The 20,948-nt window shown below is 41.1% G+C and overlaps 1 protein-coding gene across 3 annotated transcripts in view; it reads right to left on the bottom strand.

Annotated features, from left to right (window-relative positions):
- Nucleotides 1-20,948, bottom strand: part of stard13b (StAR-related lipid transfer (START) domain containing 13b) — a 104,879-nt gene that overhangs the window by 44,464 nt on the left and 39,467 nt on the right. The window contains exon 1 of one of the 3 annotated variants that reach the window (XM_041806215.1): nucleotides 5,928-6,334. The exons of the other annotated variants lie outside the window; for them this stretch is intronic. Within the exon in view, the coding sequence (XP_041662149.1) occupies nucleotides 5,928-6,051 (124 nt within the window). The 5' untranslated portion in view covers nucleotides 6,052-6,334. Of the gene's footprint in view, nucleotides 1-5,927; nucleotides 6,335-20,948 lie in introns of those variants that run through there. 3 annotated transcript variants of the gene reach the window in all.

Genomic DNA, 20,948 nt, shown 5'->3' with positions numbered 1-20,948 from the left:
ACACTTTAAGACTGCAAGAGCATGAGCTGTTCTGCAGGTTGTAATGACCCAGAGGATGAGGTAATGGGTGCTCTGCTGCAGTATTTTTAGCAGACCTCAAGAGTGACTCAACACAATGAGGATTATACAATTAATCAGAACTCAAAGAGGTGGATCCCAGTATGTACAGGCTCTAACCTGCATGTTACTCACAAGAAATATGGAGAAAATTAAAAAGAAATAAATAGGAAATCAGAGAGGGGTGATATGTTTCCTGCAGTTTGATTTGTGCTGAATGGTCACATCACACTGAATATGAATAAAGTGTTATTGTGAGGCAGGCTAGTACTGGCACTGACTTAGGCCAGTGATTGGAGTGGGGCTTGTGGCCCTTATTGGGACCACAAGTCAATGAATTCTCTTAACTTACTGATCACAAGGGCAGGTAAATAAAAGTAGCCTAGCCAAACAGTAATTTTGTTCTAGTAAACGGCATAAGTTAGACCCTTTTTTTCTACTCCTTTCTAGTGACTTCATGAGAAAAGCCAAGCAGACCTATGCTTACTGACTAAAAAAACTTGCCTCCTTCTCCCCGTGTCAGAGCCATTGTCAAATGTTCACAAGCAGCTGTGTGCTGGGATGGTTTGACTCAGTATCACATGAGAGTGATTCTCCATAAAGCAGGTCAGAGGTAGTAAAACAAAGCCTTAAGTTTGGTGTGAGACTGCAGAAATCATGCACAAAATATTAAAGAAGTAGTGAACACTTTAGCATTTCTTCAGCTGTACACTGAAGTATCTGGCTGAACTATGATAAAACACATCATTGCTGGTGTTATTTCTGACATTTCCAGGAAACTGATAAAAATCTACATTTTACAACTTTTAATGAGCTCAAACAGACATCTGATTTGAAAAATCTTTTCTAAGGAGGCGGTGCTCCGGCTTTAGTAACGCTGGTGCTGGAGCAAACGGCCCGAACAGGTAGTGCTCAGGACCACCATGGTCCATTACAACTCCACAGCCTGCTTCAGGGGACTCTGGAGGGGAAAAACCTTCAACCTCAAAAGATTGCTCTGAGCCAGCAGTGCTGTGGGACTCTGTGTCACTTTCTGGCAAGGGGACGTCACTGTCACTCATGCTTCATCTAGACAACCCCATCTTTAAATTAAAAAAAAAAACAACAACAACAACAACAACACCCGCCCCCCCCCCATCCTTTTCCCCTCTCTCCTCTCAGTACCAAGCTGCTCACTTTCTGTGCATTTTTTTTGAAATCTTGAAGTGGGTGGAGTTAGCTCTGAGCTGGGGTTCACTTACACTTTAATATTCAATTCTAGCCATTCTAACACTCAAAATGCAGGAAGATGCCTATGTATTTACAGCGTCTCAGCAGGAAGCACAGCAAATGCTTGCATGGTCAATTACAGGACCAATGGGACGAAAAATGAGGTTTAAAATGAGCGACCATTTGGATTATTTGGGCACCAACTCTCTTACAGAATAGCTTTTAACTTAGCCTAAATAATAAAATACTTAAATGATACTGCTTGTTAAAATACAGTAGCTGGTAAAAAAAAATCTTTATGGCTGGTAGATTTTTGAATCCACTAGCCTTAGTGGTAGATAAAAAGTTAAATTCCAACCCTGGCTCAAACGAGTAGGTACAGTTTATCCATCCATCCATTATTGCCTATCCTGTCTGGGGTTGCAAGTCTGGAGCCAATCCAAGCAGTCACTGGACACAAGGCATGGTACACCATGGACTGGTCACCAGTCAACCCCAGGGCTGACATATAGAGACAGACAACCTGCAAACTCACACCTATGGTCAATTTGGAGTCACCAATTAACCTAAAGAGCATTTATTAGGACTTTGGGGGAAAGCAAGAGTGTCTGCAGCACTCAAACATCACACAGAACAGTCCAGGATTCAAACCAGGAACGCTTTTGCTTTGAGGCAACAGCGCTAACTCCTGTGCTGCTGTACAGCCCTGCTAGAAAAGTCTACAATCAAATACTAGTCAGTGCATTATTCTAAAAGTCCCTGACATGGGGTGGATGGCCCGATGAACGCAGAAGGGGTTCAAGTCTGGCCAGCAGCTCCTTTCCAACATATCTCTTCCCTAATCCCTCACTCCTGTTTCTGACTCTATCCACTGTCATCCTCTGTAAAAATAAAGGCACATAAAGGCCAAAAATATCTAAAAAAGGGTTTCTGACATATTGCTGCAATTTGACTGTAAAAATAAATCACAATCTACTATTTGACACACGTTAATTTTCTTGTTGACCGGCATCAGGACATCTCTGATGAACTAAAAATGGTCTGTTAGGGCTCTAAAATAGTTCTACACTCTGTAGTACCTCTAAAACCCTCCTCGTATAAAAAAGAACAACATTCAAACAACCTTTAGTCCACATCTCAAGCCAGATCTCTAGATCAGTGGTACCCAAATTAGTGGTCAGTAAAACAACCCTTAAAATGAGTTCAATCTAAAATAGACCATAGTTTATCAGTGAGATTTGTGCTTAAATGTAGGTCATTTTTGCAAAAATTCCTGAAAATGTACATTTATACATGATGCTTTGTGTAAAATGGTGTGATTTTACCTTCTCCAGGGGAGGTGGAGGTCCCCAGTCTCTGACGCTGTTGTTTTGGTGCTCACAGGCTGAAAAGTCTGGGAGCCCCCGCTCTAGATCAGATCACTATGTGTCCTCTTGCTCTATCTACATGGCACACACCTCTGAGACTAACACGTAATAAGAAAAGAAAGCTAAGATACCCAGAAAATGCCAAACTCAGCAGCTGCGACAGCATCAGTGCACAGCTGAGAGCAGAATAAATCATGCAAAAATACAACAGCCAGGTGTGAAATCTAAGCAGCAGCTTTGAATCCATTTTAACAAAGTGAACACACTCACTATAATTTTTTCTGCCTGCATTCTAGCTCTTCTTGATGTTGCTGCTGTATTCATGAGTTGCAAATTCACTGCACCTAGTGGTAAACTGAAGTTGCTGCACAAGACAATGATGGCATTCCTCATGCACAAAGAATCTCTGCAGCAAGCAAAAGCTTCTCAATCATATCTCTACAACCTCCAAGAATCATTACAGTGAAATTACTCTAAACTTGTATGCTGTTTCCCCTCTTCAAAGCAAAAGCTACCTTTTTTTCATTGTCAGGCATCAGAAAAATCTTTGAATCTACACGCCCAGTCTTTAAATTACAGGCACAACTTCATGCACGTTAAGTTGGGAACACAATGTCTGTCTGAGAACACTTTACTCCAGACTTCAATAACAAGACTTGGCAGCACAATCAGTCTAAGAGGCAGGTGTTTTTCAAGAGGTTAAAGCAAATATGCAACGACTGAGATGTATTTATAGGAAACTATGGGTCCAAGGAGGGCAGTTTTAATAATATGGAGTCCCCAGGTAAAGAACAATATGGGTCCCTTCTCCATTCTGCAAAAAGAAACCGCAGCTTAAGTAAAAGAAACATTTTGAAGTATAACTCCAGCCTCCATTTCAATTGTTAAACATATTTTTCGGCAAAGTGTAACTTTTAGAAATAGACACACATCCTTTAGTGTATGCTGAATCAGAAACAAACAAGCATAAAGGGGCAAAAAGGTCTGCACACCAGGAAGCTTCAGCCACGTTTAAGTCTCAGCAAGAGCATGTTGGTTTTAAATGTCACTTGTTGCTAAATAAATCTTTTTATAAGAGCGTTCTGATGTGTTGACCTTTGGGCTTCATTATACTTTAAAAAAATAAACAATAAATGCCAACTACAGGTGTAAAATAAGCTCATGCACCAGAAATTATGACTTTTAAATTTACTTACCACACAATAATCCACTAAATAACTGATTTTATGTTTCTATATTGATCTACATTGCTATAATTTGCTTGATGGAGACATATTGGGGTGTTTTAGGGGCTTAAACTCAGCATGGGGTCTAAGGGTTTCTCCAAGGGAAAGTTTTAGGACTAACAAACTGTAATGCTGTATTTTTTTTCATGGTTTGCCCCTTTTAACAATGAACATTTAAACTTTATTTTAAGTACTGAGTATCTAGTGAGGAGTTGTACAGTAAAATATGACCTCTCCTTATTGGAACAACATAAGAATAGCTAGATCTCCAACCTGGTTGTTCAGGCAAAGTCACAACTCTGTGATAAAGTCAAATCTCAAATGTTCTACTATATGACAGAGCTGCAGTAACTCTTGGAAATCTGTAGGAAGGTGGGTCTCCTCTGACAAGAACAAAGCAGAGAGTCAACCTCAAAACAGGGGAATGCATACTGATGAAGAACGTGCTCTCTGCACTTTCAGGAGCATCCAAAGACACAGACGGGAACTCTGACTCAGTGGATAACTTCACTCATGGTGCAACTATGTCTTACATTAAAAAAAACAATTTAACGGAAACATGAGAAAAAGAACCCCCCCAGGGATGACTGTACAACAGGAAACATCTAAACACAACTGTACACTTGGATCAATTGAGTCTTTACACAGTTGAACTAACAGTGGTGGATTAACTCTGTCAAGTTACTCTAAAACTGAAGGCCATTTCACTTTGAACGGAGTACGATGGGTATCAATAGTCCAGTTGTTGCTGTGTACAACAGCTGTATTAGGATGTGAAGTTGAATCATTCTCTCACTACGTCTGTGTACACCACTTTAATCGTAAGCCTATAAATAAATGTATTATTGTTATTAATAGTAGTAGTAATAGTACTAGTATTAACATCATTATCATGTGCTTTGGTATAGTCAACAGAGGTGGAAAAACACAAGAGTATTGTAATCAAGTAAAATGTACTCTGGTTAAACCTAACTTTAGAAGTAAAAGAACTGATCTCAAAAAGAAGTGAAAAGTTTAAGTACCCCAAAAATCTACCCCTCTTCATTACTTTGAAAATGTAATTAGTTACTTTCACCTCTGGTTTAATGGACTTCTCAGGAAAGTCTTACAACCAACCCCATTGGTGTTAAAATTAACCATGTCTATGAGGAAAGTTGCAATATTTCACTTCAGTAACTTTCAGCGCAATTTTCCAAAAAGTAGTTCAAGATAAAAGCAAAATCCCAGTGTTAATTTGTGGAAGAGATTTGTATGTTGGTCATATATCAACATGATTAATCTGACTCAAATATTTTTTAATTATTAAGCCAAATCCAAAATCTTTTTGGTTGTACCCCCCCCCAAAAAAAAAAAGTAATGTTGTGTTTACCATCAAAACATTTAAATACTCCACACTGCTGGGTCTACTTCTCAATTAAACTAAATTTAAAAATGACAGCAATCACGCACTGCACTGAAAAATAAAGCTTTTGGTTTTACAGACAGATAGATGGAAGTTGATCTCATCTGTCATGTACCCTCATTTCCACAGCTCAAAAATGACCCATTAGCGCCCCTCAGTGGCGTTAAGAGGCGAGTAGTCATTTATAACGGAGATAATTGATATCAAAAGGTGCAAAAACATTTGAGCAGCTATCTCCTACACGTGAGCGAGATCTTTTTAGTCCATTCAGGACGTTAAAATTTGTTTTGCTAGATCAGTTAACAGAGAACACCTTCTACATATGCGTCTACCGTGATAAACTTTAACTGAAATAAAGCCTTTTAACGATCAGAGCGTGTGCACATTTACGTCCACTTATATCAATTTCAAGATAACCGTGACGTTTATTGTACCAAAATATCGGCTTACCAAACAAAATAGAGGAAAAAAAAACAAAACAAAAAAAATGAAGTCATAGGACGTCCGTTAAATTTCTTTAAGCGCATTTTTCTTCTAAAAATCCGACTTCAGCTCACTTAGTGGCACTTCGTCGACTATTGACGCTCACCATACATGATTCTGCAAGGCAAAGTGACTCTGCTAAAATAAAAGTGGCTTTCCAGGTTTGTTTTCAGGGTTACTGACCTGCCAGTCTCCTCTCCCTGACATTCCTCCACAGTAAGTCCCAGGCTTTGGACGTGGAGCTCCGCAGCTGCTCGCTGAAAGACCTCCGCAGCTTCAGTTTCGCCGAGTTTCTTCTAGATGTCATCGCAAATCCTCCACGAGGTCATAATAACTGAATCCTCCTCGCGCCACTCAAAACCGTTATGTTCAAAGCTCAGTCAGAATAATCACCTTTTCCGTTTCCCGGTTCGTAACTTTTTTTTCCTCTACAGAAGTTAACCTGACTTTAGTGTCCGCTCTTCAACAGAAGCTGCCAGCATTTTAAAGAAACAAGAATATTCCTCTCGGTTTAAAATGAAAAACTTCAAAACAAGTAAAAGTTACAAAGTGATAGTTAAGCCTTTACACTTGCACACCAGATGTGTGTGCGTGTGCGTCTCTGTGTGTGAGGAGATCCACGCACAACGAGCGCCTCTCAGTCCTGCTGCCTTCAGGTACTGTGGGGAATGTGGGAACTGCCAGCTGAGCACATGAATAAAAACGCTGCACACAGGAGAAAAGGGGAGACAGAGAGTTTGGAGAAATGATTGTAATAATAGATATTAAACAATTATGTAATGTTATTATGAATAGCATTAACATGATATCAGATAGTTTCCGCCTTTGTTTAATTGTTAAAATAACAAGGATATGTACATAATTGTATTCCATGAAGGCTCTTATTTGGCTGTTTGTCATGAATGTAATGTTTAAAGAACACCAGCACAAGGTCTCTATGCACTACATGTTCTGTCATGGTAATCTAATTACTAATTGTTTCTTCATAATGTAGTAATTTATCCAAAAGAACATGAAGCAAACATTCCTCATAGGTTCTCCTGCTATGTAAGGTTAAACCGCCTACACATATTTATTCAATGGGATTGTTTCAGACACAGATGATTTAGAAATATTCTGGTCCACCTATTTAAAAGTAATCCAAAGGATTACAGCGATAGTACAGGATTAAATCTTGAATCGGGTTGTTCAAACAGAAAAAGATGACATAATCAGAGAGGATCAGGCACTCAAGCCTGGATAAATCGTTATTGTTGCTTACTTCTGAGTAGGAATAGAATGAGTTTGCTACAAAAAATAAGGATCATCCTTATCCCAGCAAGTCTGGATTCAGACTGGATTAGGGAAAATGTAAGATAACTATTCTAGTGCCGGAACAAAACTATTCTTATGAGGTGGCTGACATACTGCACCAAAATGCTGTTTTGTTTCAATAAGTAAAAATCATGATTGTAAAAATGAAGGATCTTATCCTCATCTTTCACAGGTAAGCATAAAAATCAAAAAATTAATTTATGTTTTAAAGCACCTGTGAGGACCTTTTTGTTTGTGTGGATCTGGTGCCCCCTGTGGACAAAGTTTGTAGTGTGAAGTCCCCTTTACTGCTTATCTGTGTTTAGTGATCAGTCTTAGTCTGTACCTGGATCAGGTTGATCTGAATGGCCAAATCCTGAGTACCAGAGCCTGAAAAGGATGACAACCATTCATTTTATTTCACTCTATTCGCTTAATAAATCCAGATGTCTTCTGTCGCTATAATGGGATCACATCACTTATTTCTAGAGATGTAATGGTATTGTAATTTTGCAGTATGGTGTTGACAGAAGCATTTCAATGCCATTGTGGACATGTCACAGTTTGAAAATATAGCCCTTCAGGGCAAAAAGTGTTTTTTTTTTGTTTTTTTGTTTTTTTTTTCTAGTGGAGCAGAGTGAAGGGAAGCGGACAGTTACCACTGGCCCATCTGTACCCATCATCCTTTGCCCACCAGTCACTGGCTTGATCTGGGCTTGAATGGAGAAAAGGCGATGGACAAACAAAAAAACTGTCAGACAGCAGTGGCACACTTTGAGAGGAATATGAGGAACATGAGGAGCCACTTGGTAAATAATTGCCATGAAAAGATTCACGAAGATGCGAGGAGCAGAATCCGGCAACCAAAAGACCCGTATGGAAGCATTCACTATTTCAGTGGTAAAGCCAAAGTATACGTTTATATTTCTAAGCCTAATGCACACCTATATATTGTTATATTCAAAGTGTAGTTGATGTTTAATAGATGCCGATGTCACTTTTGTTCCCAAGTCTTTATTTGATTCCTTAATAAATACCAACTTGTTAGCGAGGTACCATAAGATTTTGATACCATTACATCCCTTCTAATTTCACCTATTTTCTTGAGGTTTTGAGAAATTATGTTATTATTGTGGGAAAAACCAGTGGTTATTTCGAGATAACAATAAGTTGTGATCTTTTAAAAAAAACAACAACTTCAATATTTTAAAGTAATACATCAGAAAAGCTATGTAAGGGTGACATCAAAAGGCCTGCGTGTAAATGAAGTTGCCCTTAAAAAAATTGGGTATATTTTTGTCCTAAACATGAATGCTTTATTGTATATAAAGAACATCTGAGATCACAGTTACAAATCAACAAGTCCACATTCACTGCAAATACAACACAGTCTCATGTCGAGGCACAGGAACTGAATCAAATAAACACAATAAAGCTACTAATCCATGTCAAAAGTGTCACATTTTCAGACCAGCAATGCTCTGGACAATTCTAAGAAAGGAAAACTGTGCTCTACGTAGAGCACCTGAAGGCATCACAAGCTGCAAACCACTCAACACCCCGCCACCACCACTACAAACACACCGAGGATCTCAGATGACACAGCTCCAGACTCAGCAATCACTTTCTCTAGCCCAGGATCTCCCTTCATATTCTTTAAGACAACAATACAACAGCTCAAAAACAAGGCAGTCAGGTTCACCTAAAGTGGGTCGTGTTTCTTTTAAACCTTTTCTTAGATATGTAAAATATCTGAAATCTCCATATACACACTTTTTCTAGTTTCTCCCTAAAATTCTTTACTGGCATGAACTTATTTATTAACAATAATCAGGATTTTGACCTAAATTGCTCATCTTAATGATGCTGACTCAGAGAAAGTTCAGCAAGTTCTTCCCAGGTCCTTCATTGTCGGTCAACCCTTCAACAGAAACATGGGTTCAATTGCAGCACCATTTACTTTTGTTGTCATAATATTTAACACTGCAAATACTGCAAAGAAAAAAAAAGAGAGTAAACCAGAGTTCATGACCTCATAATAAACATAAGTTCTCCTGTCAGACTAGTCCAGCAATCTTTAACCCAGAATTATTTTAGGAATTTCTTCCTGTTCTACCGTGTCCACTCAGACAGAGCATGACCTCAGAGAGATGATATCATATCAGCTGTATCACCTCTGCTTCACCAGCTGGGATTACTATTATAACAGCTTTAATACCATTATAAACACACAGAGGGAGAGTGAGCGGCTGAAGATTGACAGTTTCTTAAATGAACAAATCTCCTCTGACCTCAGGTTGCCCTCCCGGCATGAAGCTGAGCTAACATTACTTCATTTCAATAAGGAGACTGACTCTATTTGCCACTGAGTGGGGCGACAGATTATTACAAGGTCACGTAGTGAGACATCTGAGCGCCAGGAGATTATTAATGAAGGGATCCGTTCTTCATTTATTCTGTCTCAAAGAGGAATTACCATCAGACTAAAAACCAGCATGTAAGACAGCGGTCGGCACAACTAAAGAAACATAAAAGAGGATTCTAGCAAATCTGTCTGCTTATGAATGTTTATGTTGGACAGTTTTCACCTGAGAGCTAATAGGATTTTTCTTTTGTATTTTCAAGTTTAGCAAACAAGAATGAGAAATAAGTGAGAAAACACAGATTCCTTTTTGGTTCAGCAAGGGTCAGAGGGAAGAATTTGTCCAGCAGTGACCAGCGTGTTTCTATTTTCAGCCCCACTACCTCAGACCCCAGGCTACAAAGCAGCCTCCAGGGCAGAATTTACACCCACTGGTCTGGAGAACCTGCTTCGTTTCACACTTCACAGTGTCACTTTTCAGGAAGGGTCAGGGTTAGGCCGAGTCAAGCACCTTGTTTTCCACTGGTCACGTGAACCAGGAAGCTTTCAGAGAGAGAGGGAGACAGTCAACACGCAAATCAATCAAGTTTGACACAAAATAAAAACAAATTCTTTCTGAAGATGAGATAATATCAGTGGCACATGTCTCTGAAAAGCAAATACACATAAAACATTTCTTGGTGATCTGCATGTGTGACACAAATAGACAGTTTTTCCTGACAGCCCAAAGTCAAATTTCTGGATGAAGTCAGGGCAATCTGAGAAACACAGTGGGAACTGTTCCAAAAATTCAACAAGAGTGACATGGGGCCATGATTTTTGCAATCTTCATGTTGCAATGAAACTGCTTTGCAATGTTTTCTTTTCTCTAGTATCATCTTCTTCATTCTTTTATTGATTAAGAGAATTAACATGGAGGTAAATATTGTCATCATCACATCATAATCTGTCGCCTGTCTGCTTCTGTGTCATCTTTTCTACATCATGTCTCCCCTCTTCATGTCTGACAGGAAAAGTGTTCACTCTGAGGTGCAGGAAGATTTCAGGGGCAGACTGTTCTGAAATATTTCAGAAATTTCAAGAACTAAATTTATAAAAAGATTCAAAAGACTTTTTTTTAGTTCAGAGTGCACTCACACTAGACAATTTATACCATGCCCAAGTACACTTAACCCCCAAGTCTGGTTTGTTTGACCAGTGTGAGTGCTCCAGACTTTGCTCAAGCACAGCACACTTTCCGACCCTGGTATGGATGGTACTGCCAGGCACAAATGCTCATATTTGCACACAAGCTCAGGTGGATGGTGTGGATATGTTGGCTAATCTATACAACTGTTCCTCCTGACAAACATTTTAAACAATAGTGGTGTTAGAGAGCAGTATCAAATCAGAGGGCACAAGATGAGCCACCAAGTTAGTGAGGTTAGTGCCATGGATATGCATTGTCTCCTTCAGGTTGTGTTCACACCTGATAGTCCGGGGACTCGGTCCGTTTTGGAACAGAAATGGCAACATTGTTGCACTTTCCTTTAGTTTGGTTAGCATTCACACTGCTCTCTTGGTCAAGCGGAACAAACCATCTGAACACCTACAACATCTGCCCGCTAGTGGCACTGTCACCACAAACAAATTGTGACCAAGAAGAAAAGAAGGCGTAGAAGAAGACGAAACTCCTTCCACCGATCTTCCACATAAACAATGAAAAAACACAGAATTTACGCTGTCTTATGGTTTCTGCTCTTGCATTTCGACATTATGAGCAGCCGGCAAGGTGGTGAGCTGTCCAGCATGTTGTCTTTTATATGAGACAAATGAAACAGCACGGACTACGACATGTTGCCATGGCTACCCAGATGCCAAGGGAGGTACTGACATGTATTTGAGCGTATTAAATTACATATAAATCCGTATATCATTACGGTTTATGCCTCATCCTGCCTTTGGTTCACAAGTTGGTCTGCTTTGCGTTCACACCTCCAATGAACCACACCAGGATTCGTTAGGGAGTGGACCGAGACCACCTGTTTCAGGTGGTCCAGAGTCCGCTTGTTTAGTCTGCACCAGAGTTTGTGTGAGCGTTCACACCACTCGAAACAAACCGGACCATCCGGGAAAACAGACTAGAGTTCGGTTAAAGCGGACCAAACAGCTCTGGTGTGAACGCACCTTCAGTGGCAGCAGTGTGAACTGGTAGGTTTTCAGAAAGTTGCAGAGCAGCCCATCGCAAGTAGTTGCAAGTTTCCTCTCCTCTCGTCACAAACCTTTGGTCCGAACTGGTCTTTAAATGTCATGTTGACCAGGACTCATATATAGCGGAGAAGTGTGTCTTTCAATGGCAAACCTTGTGGAACAGCTGTAACAATTAACAAGGCACAACATAATCAGCATATCATCCATCCATCCGCTAATCTGAGGCAGGGTCACAGAGCCAGCAGATAAATCCAGTCAACTTGGATATCTCTCTCCCCAGCAACATTTTCCAGCTCTTCCTAGGGGGTTCCGAGGCATTCCCAGGCCAGATGAGATACATAACCCCTCCAGCGAGTCCTGGGTCTAACCCGAGGTCTCCTCCCTGTTGAGGCATCCTCACCAGATGCCAAAACCACCTCAACTGGCTCCTACAAAGCGAAGGATTGAAGATATCAAGCTTCATTCATATGTCTGAGCTCTTCATCCTATCTCTAAGGCTGAGCCCAGCCACCCACCTGAGGAATCTCTTTTCGATTGCTTGAGCCCACATTCTTATTCTTTCAGTCATTACCCAGAGTTCATGGCTATAGGTGAGGGCTGGAACGAAGATCGACCAGTAAATTGATAGCTTTGCCTTCCAGCCCTAAGATCTGCACTTATACCAATCCACCTGTCGATGTCATGCTCCATCCTACCCTCACTCGTAAACAAGACCCCAAGATACCTCTACTCCTTCAGTTAATGCAAAAACACCCTCCCCACTCGGAGAGGGTCATTCTTTCCACCAGAGAACCACGGCCTCAGACTTGGAGATGCCGACCCTCATCCCAACTACTTCGCACTCAGCTACAAACCACTCCAATGCCTGCTGGAGGTCCCCGGCTGAAGAAGCAAACAGAACCACATCATCTGCAAACGCAGAGGTAAAATTTCTGAGGTCCCCAAATTGGAAACCCTCCAGCCTCTGATTGCACCTCACCCTTTTTCCCAGACAGATTAGTCTAAAGTGTTTCTGAACTTTAGCTTGTTTTGTATTTGTATTTTATTGTGAAATGTTTGAAACTTTATTATACTGTGTTGTAACTGAAACTTAGAAATGAAAGGGTTGCTTTTAAGTATATGTGTTGTAAAAAGTAAAGGTATAATAAGCTCAAGCTCCACCTTTCAGACCAGTTTCATCCCTAAGCATGTTTAATTTTAATTTTAATCTATGTGTTGGCTTTATGAGGATTAATTGTAAATGCTGACTAAGTAAAACTACTTTTTAGCTGACCTTTGTTCTAATATACTTTGACATGTCAAGAAAACAGTCTAATGAATGAGTGTACAAGCTGTCAAAGCTGTAAACAAGGTATCAATCTTCATGCTCAGTGACTGACAGGGCAGAACAGGACAGACAGACACAAAATCCCATCCCTGTCAGTAAAAGTGATGGAGGAAGCGCAGCAACAAGCTCCTGACCTCTTTCACCATGAATCACCAGAAAGGTAAACACAGCCCCCACCGCTCTGCCTCTGCTCTCTCGGACAATGAGGACGGGCAGATATCATCGCTGTGGCGAGACGATGACTGAGCCTGTGGAGTACAGCGGTTTGAAGTAATAGCAGATGAGAGGAGAGGAAACATCAATCAGCCTGAGAATGTTTTCTCTCCGCTGACTCACACTTGTTTGTTTTGGCTGAGCAGCTTTTAGAAAGCTCTTGTTGTCACGTTTTTTTTCCTTTTGTCTGTTCTCATTAAGCATCTCCCTCCTACTCTTCCATAAACACTTTAATCGGTACACTAGTTAGCTGAGTTTGTGCCCCAAAGCTGCAGAGGGAAAATCCCAGATGTGAGGGAACTGGTTTCCCCTCCACGATTGGGTCATGTTGTTGGCCGGGAGGTCTTACAACCCCTCTCTCCCCCTCCTTCTCCTCCGATAGTCTGGGAGATTGCTCTTCCCAGCCTAATGGAAACAAGGCTCAGAGAGCATAGGGGGAGCAGGGGAGATCTCCCCTCCACCTCCAAGTGGCCCCCCCCCCCCGGCCCCCGAGGGCTCGTCCCAGGCATGTGCTATAAATTTCCTGACCATATATTCCCAAGTCGAGTTCATTTTTCCAGAGTAGCCACACATGTGGTGTGTATCTTGGTTTAGATTATGGGGTTGGGGAAGGAGGAGTAGACTCTGGTCCCAATCCATTAAAGTGGCCACAAATTCTGTTTGCTTAGAGGTAACGTCATGGTTTCTTTTCTTCAGCGGATGCTCCTCTTTACAGAACCATTCATCCCCAAACAGATGATCCATTACATCAAATGTGTTTTCAAAATAGAAGTAGAAAAGTGCACATTTTCACATGAATCACCACTTTATATTTAACCAGAATCTTCCCACTGAAGGACGTAGTTACATAACTTGACTTTTTGTACTGAGCATCAGCACAAAAGTTTGCCTCAATATAATGAAGTGTGTATAGAAGTGGGAGCTCCCTGGGGTCAAAGTTTGTATAAAGAGGCCTGAAGAATGTAAAACTGGCATGACAAGCGTACGTGGCCATTGTTTCATTGAATGACAAAGCATGTAATGCTGTCAGGTCTGGATCTGTTAAAGGCTGTGCTGGCCACAGAAATGCATGGGAAAACATTTACACCATGATCCGGCACCTGGTTTCTATTAGAGCAATGAGGATCTAATCACACTGGTACATTTCTGCCTCAATCACTCTCACTCCTTCTCTCTAACATGTAAAACAAGCTCATGTTTTATTGATTTTAAGTCATTTTCAAGCTGTGTTCAATTTTTTCACTGGGGACTAATTTCCCATCACTTCACTGGTGATGAAAAAAAGCACGAGGGAAGGTTTCACTCCCAGGCCTCTTCACAGAAATCACCTTTAAGTCAAACTGACAGGATAACTCTCCATAACTTATGATATACTCTAGCATGACATTAGCCTCCTCCAAACAAATGCAAACAGGAAGTGGATGTTTATATTTCAGGATGAGCGCCGTCCCCGGAGAGAGACCGGAGTTTAGAGTCTGACAAAGACCAAAGGAGACAAAGACAGCTGGTTAAAGTTAAAACTTACAGTTTGGCCTCAAAATCCCCCTTGTATGACAAATTTCTCACACACAGAGGCATCACAGCTTTGCATCCAGTGATCGCAAGCTGCTACAAATTATTACCAAAAAACAAACAGATACATGAAAGAAATCTGCCTCCTAAAAGCAAACTTTACCACTAACATCTGTGTGAACGCTTAGAGTTTTCTCAGACCACGTGTTAGCACAGAAGAAAATGATACTTCTATTATAAGAAAATATACTATACTTGTATCCCTCAACACCAATAAAAAGGTGCATCTCTTTCCCTACAACATTAGTATCACCTAGGGATGCAGGATATCTATGTCTTTAATCCCATGCAAATCAACCTTGTCTGTTATTTGCAGAGAAAAAAAACAAGGGAAATTACCTAATATATTTCAGCAGTTTTATAAGTGTCAATAGTCCAATTAAATGACCTTATGGAGCTTTAACTGTGGCTCAATGGAACTGTGCATGTAAACAAATTTAACAAAATTATTCACTGGTTTCAAAAGAGACAATCTAAAGCCAAATGACAGCAGCTGCCATACTGGAAATGCTGATTCTATCTCACTTTTGATTAATCTAGTGATGGCCAAAGAGATGGAGATGAGGCCTTAAGGCCTTAAGCCTCCTGGCAAACAGCTGCAACATAAAAAACCTGGCAGCCAACTCTGCCATGGCCCTAAATATGCAAATTTAAGCATAACTCTTAGCCTTTATATAATCCAAACGGATAAAAATGGAATCAGACTGGGCAAGTCACGCCAGGCATCCCTCTCCTTACTAATGTTTTCCAATTCCTTCTGGGGGATTCTGAGGTGTTCCCAAGCCACGTGGGATATATAATCCCTCTAACAAGCTTTGGGTCTCCTCCCAGTTGGACAAGCCTGGAAAACCTCCAAAGGGAGGCACCCAGGAGGCATCTTAACCATCCGTTCAACGCACAAGATTAGCAGCACTACTCCATGCCTCCTCTGAGCTCCTCACCCTGTCTATTAAATTGTACCCAGCAACTTTCCAAAGAAACCTATTGTGGCTGACTGTGGTCACAACTCAAGGTGATCGACTGGTAAATAGAGAGCTTTGCCTTCAGGCTCAGCTCATTTTTAGCATGACAGTCTGGTATAACACCCACATTAATGCTGATGCTTCTCTAAGCAGCCTGCCAATTCAGCAATCCAGTTCACCCACACCCATGGACATGACCCGAGGTACTTGAATTCCATCCTTTGAGGCAAAGACTGGTTTCTTTCAGAGGACCATGGGACCATGGGACTTGGAGGTGCTGACCCTCATCCATTTTGTAAAACCAAGCTGATTTGTGATTTAAAAAAAGTTATCAATATTGAAAAGAGCTGTTGACACTGAAAGGGGTAAATCAGACCGTCCACATTTAATTTCTGACTTAAAAACGAGTATTTCATAAAGCTAATAAAGCTAAACAAATAATTATTACAATACAATTATTATTGTGCCACATGTCATGAGTGATTGTTTTGGTTTTAATCGCTTTATTGAATAATCATTTTATAACCCCAATTTGGAAAAAAGTTCAAGAAATGGGCCAAAGCTCATTTAAAATGGACTGAGGCAAAATGGAAAACTGTTCTGTGGTCAAAACAAAATGTGAAGTTTATTTTGGAGAGAGACCACCCAGCTTGTTATCAGGAAGGCCTTGAATATTTCAGCAAGACAATGCTAGACTACATACCACATCATCACGGCAGCATGGCTTCACAGAAGAGTCTGCAGTGCAGACCTTTCATCAACAGAAAACATTTGGAGCATTATGAAATGAGAAATGAAGCAAAGAAAGAAGTGACCTGCACATTCACCACACTATGAAATAATAATGTATAATTATGTAACATTACGACACATAAAGCAAATACTCGGAACTACTTTCAGAGTAAACCACTGGGCAGAGTGACACAGTGCGCGCCTATGGCAGTGCCATAGGTACTTGGTAGTTCCGGCTTTGCATTTAGCTTTAAAACGTCTCCATCTCATAATGTTCCATGATAATTTAATAGTGTGGTGAATGTGCAGGTCACAACTTGTCCACGAGAGTGTTTTGGAGTTGTTAGATTGTGTATTTGATGAGTTTGATGAGGAAAAGACTCCATTGAGTTGGCACAGCAGCTCCGAACTCGGCGGTGCCGATCTAAAAATAGCTTGCACGGACAACTAAAGGTAATGCATCTATTACTAAGACTATAGGGATTATGGCAATGGGCAAATTTGCCAAAATGTTGAAGTATCCCTTTAAGATTTTTGACATAGAGCAGTCCCAGCTTTAATGGGGATTCCTTGTCTTCCCGATCCCGCCCTGAGTCGACACTTGATGAACAGCTTTGTTTTGCACTTTGCATTTGTTTCCTTTTTCAACACCGGAGGTTGCTGCTTGGTGTGGACTTACTGTAATCGTCCAACTATTCTGCTCAGCTCATCAGCCGTGATAAGCTGCAGGCACAGCGCAGGTATTGTTTTCACACTGAGACACAAACAGCTCCTGCTGGGCCCTTAACTTTTAAAGCCGGCGAGCCTGAGAGGATGCAGGAAGTTGGCTCTGCCTCTGCCTGCTATTGCTCTTTGATTACTGAGCCAAATTGTTTAATCAGGTCTGAAACCACAAGAAAGCCGCAGTGCTACACTGCCCCGGGACAGAGCTTCTTTTAAACAGAGCGCTGTGTTTTTTTGTTATCAGGGATGCAGGTGAAAGCACACAGCTATGTAAATCTCCGGTAGCGCAGTTAGCCTCCGTGCAGAGGGACAGAGTGTTTGGTGTGAGTGGGGCCACGTGTTTGGCCGACTGGATCATGAGGAGGCGAGTGCTGCAGACTCTCTGCCTCCCTGCAACATCTGGAATCTCTGCGGTTTATGTGGGAAATTTGGGAGGCCAGTGACAGAGCCAATGCGGTTAGTGTATCTAAACCGACCCTGCGGAAATGTTCTTGGCTTGGAAAATGTGTGTGTAGAAGGAGCTGCAGAGTTAAAGCTTTGGATGAGAAAGGAGTCATTGTTGTGAGCATTCATAGGAAAGTACACACATTTAAAGGAGATAACTTGAGCTTGTTGACCGTTTAGCTGCTACTTCCTGGTGCAGGCTAAAGTGCGGCCTTTGCTGCCTCATTACTTCCTAAATCTTGTTTCTGCCTTTCTTCTCAGTTGGCAGCTGAGGGCTAGACCAACCTGTTTGCTTTTGTGCAGCTTCACACACACTTAGACACAGTCCTGCACTCCTGTGACTGGCCTGCATCCTGACTCGACTGCCCATGTCTCCTTCCACTTAGTTTACAAAGACCAGGCCTAAAGTCCTCAGGACGCACAGAAAACACTCTCACCTTGATCACTAAATCACTTCAGGATTTATGGCCTGCTTCTTTTCTAATTGGCAGTGTGGTTATAATTAGGAATCAGAGCAATAAACCTGTTTCCTACCGCTTAAGAGCATAAACTGGCAGATTAAACAGTCTCTGTATCCGAACACGCTGTGCACAATGACAGGATTTAGACTGATGATTAATACGTGGTGATAGACGATGCCCAAACATGATGGGAAGTGTTGAACATGCTGATCTCATCCAGTATAAGAGCCTTAAAGGCATTATTAAATGACATTATGTGCTATTTTATGTCTAATTGCAATGAAAATGTTCAAACTGCAATAAAAACGTTAAAAGATTTCAGTGCGGGTTAACCAAATAGTTCCTCTAATGTTTTCACAACCTTGACAAATGACTGTGTACACAAAGAAAAGTCCAAAAATACAAGCAGGCTTCTTTTTTTCCCCCCTCTGTCAAAGAGCTGCACTGGCCTCTGCACTCAGGAAACCACAAGTCATTTTCCATCTTTCCATGTGTGGAATTTTTCATGCTCTCGTCATGCCAGCAGCACCCTTTAAAGTCAGGGCTGCATCTACGGATGACGACGGGGTTGTAAATTTAGCGCATGATGTCACCAATCTGGCACCTGTCAGGCAACGAAGACGGCGGGCATGAAATAACGGTAGAGCCTTATGAAAATGGATTTTCCTGCAGCATTTCAAGCCTTCGTATGCTTCAAATCAGAACTTTTTTCTCCACATCCAGGTTGGTCTTTAAATAGAAGCAGGGTAAAGAAAGTCCTGGCCATATTCAAATACGGCTGTGGAAAAAAATGTGCTATGTCGGCTTTATTTCAATGCCAAAGCCACTTCAAAAGTACCCACATATTCTGTGTGGTAACACCAGGATACAACAACTTCATTCATGCAGCTCCTTTAAGACTGGATTCAACAAAACCTTTATTATGATGGCTGCTCCATCATGGCTGCTCTTCATGGTCAGTTCACCTAAGCCGGTCCACATTGTGTCCTTCAAGAAATAACTCCCACTGGGGGGCAAGTAGTGATTTCTGCAGAGATACGCTACCATAAGACCATGTTTGTTGCACCTCCCTCATCTATGGTCCACTCCGAGTAAGCGGTCCCATTTAGTTTAGTACAGTTTTGCCATGATTTATCACACTCTGATCTTACCCATGTTTCTTCAGCTGATGTCGGTCAAGTCTCACTCACTGTGACGGGAAGTTCATCTCTTTCTCTTTTTCTCTCCCGAAAGGCTCTTCATTTGGAACCAGTTTGACTTTTTAGATGTGAATTAAGCAGTGACATAGGATGGCGCAAGAAAACCAGCACTCAAATGGGAGCTAGCTTGCTACAGTGGCTCACACTAAAGACCCATTTCATAGCACAGGCTCATTTGTGAATGGGACATCGTCACTCTGTCTGACTGCCAAACAGAGAAGCCTGACTTGGCATTGGACTTGGTGACGTGAAGCTTGCATGCAGCCACTCGGCCATGGAAACCCATTCCTTGAGGCTCCCAAGACACCGTTTTTGGTTACTTTAATGCCAGTGGAAGTTCACAAGTCTTAAGCTATAGCATCAACAGAGTTGGCAACTTCTAATCACCATGCGCTTTCAAAGTCGTATACCCCACTCTGTAAATTTATGTGGTCTTGCGCTTCATCGCTGAATTGCTGTTGTTCCGAAATGATTCCACTTTCTTGCAAATGGAGACTGCATGGCTAGGTGATTGATTTTATACACATTATTCACCAGGTCTGATTGAAACACCTGAACTCAATAATTAACAGGTGTAGCCTTGTCCATATAGTGTAGATTCCTCATGTGCATGAAGATTTAATAGGTTCTACAGCAGAGGTCATCAACTACATTTTGATCAGGGCCAGCTTTTTCCCATACAGGCACTTTGGGGGCAATCTATTAAAAAAACTAAAGAAATTTTAAAAATTGTCTCATTGACTTAATGTTGTTGAAATATTTTAAATATTTTCACATTCAGCTTCAAGGGGGCAACTGAGATATTTTAGCGGAATATTCCTGAAGCCAAAAGTTGACATAGAAAACGACAGTTTTACAATGAATGGACTAATAAATTTGTGTTTAACATGCATCTTATTTACTAGTAACAGCTGACAGGTGCTTTTCTAAAAAAAAATGGATGAAACAAAGTCATTCCTAACAAAACTGTTTCAATCTCGGTTGTTTTCGGACTTGTTTTAATTGCTGTGACAAGCTTATTTAAAACAAAAAAAACAAACAAACAAACAAAAAAGAACACGATGTATCTTTTCCTCTGCACATGTTCTGAATTTGGTGATGCTCTGGGGACCGGATGGGAGGACACGTGGGGCCTGATGTGGCCCCTGGATGATCACAGTACCTACAGGGTTCAAATGTCCTCGTCTTCTTTCAGTCAGCTGGTAAATTTTTCTTAAAATGTGCTGCTACATTCAGCCTGACTTCCTGTAGAAAATTTTCTAGGGGGTTTGAAGGAAAAAGTCTAGATAACGATGGGGAACACACAGATCATCATGAAAAAATTCTTGAAAACTGTAGAAGTTTGGATGAAATGACCAAAAAAGAATGCATTGCTGCAGAAAGTTTTCACATTCTGCCAGGAATACTAGCTCAGGAGAGAGGACAGTTTAGCTGTGTACTAGCTGTTGCTGTTTAGGTTTCATTTTAGCAAGAATCAGGCAATAATTGTTCAAAATGTTTCAACTTCCTTGTGGTCCCTGCTTGAAAACTTTGGGACTTTATTCCAAATTTGAGCTTCTTCTGTCACAGCTAAACAGCATTTCATAATAGAAGAGCACTGAGGTCACAACCAGATGAATAAGTGCAGATTTATTAATCCTACTCTCTGCTCAAAACATTGAAAGTTACTCATGATTTAATTACCCTGCCTGACAGCCCCCCTCTGTTGTTGAACAAGATGTGCTGA

Source organism: Cheilinus undulatus, linkage group 2 (assembly GCF_018320785.1).
Source record: "Cheilinus undulatus linkage group 2, ASM1832078v1, whole genome shotgun sequence".
In the NCBI taxonomy this organism is placed as follows: domain Eukaryota; kingdom Metazoa; phylum Chordata; class Actinopteri; order Labriformes; family Labridae; genus Cheilinus; species Cheilinus undulatus.
The sequence above is the reverse complement of the archived record's forward strand: the minus strand, read 5'-3'. Positions and strand labels throughout refer to the sequence as shown.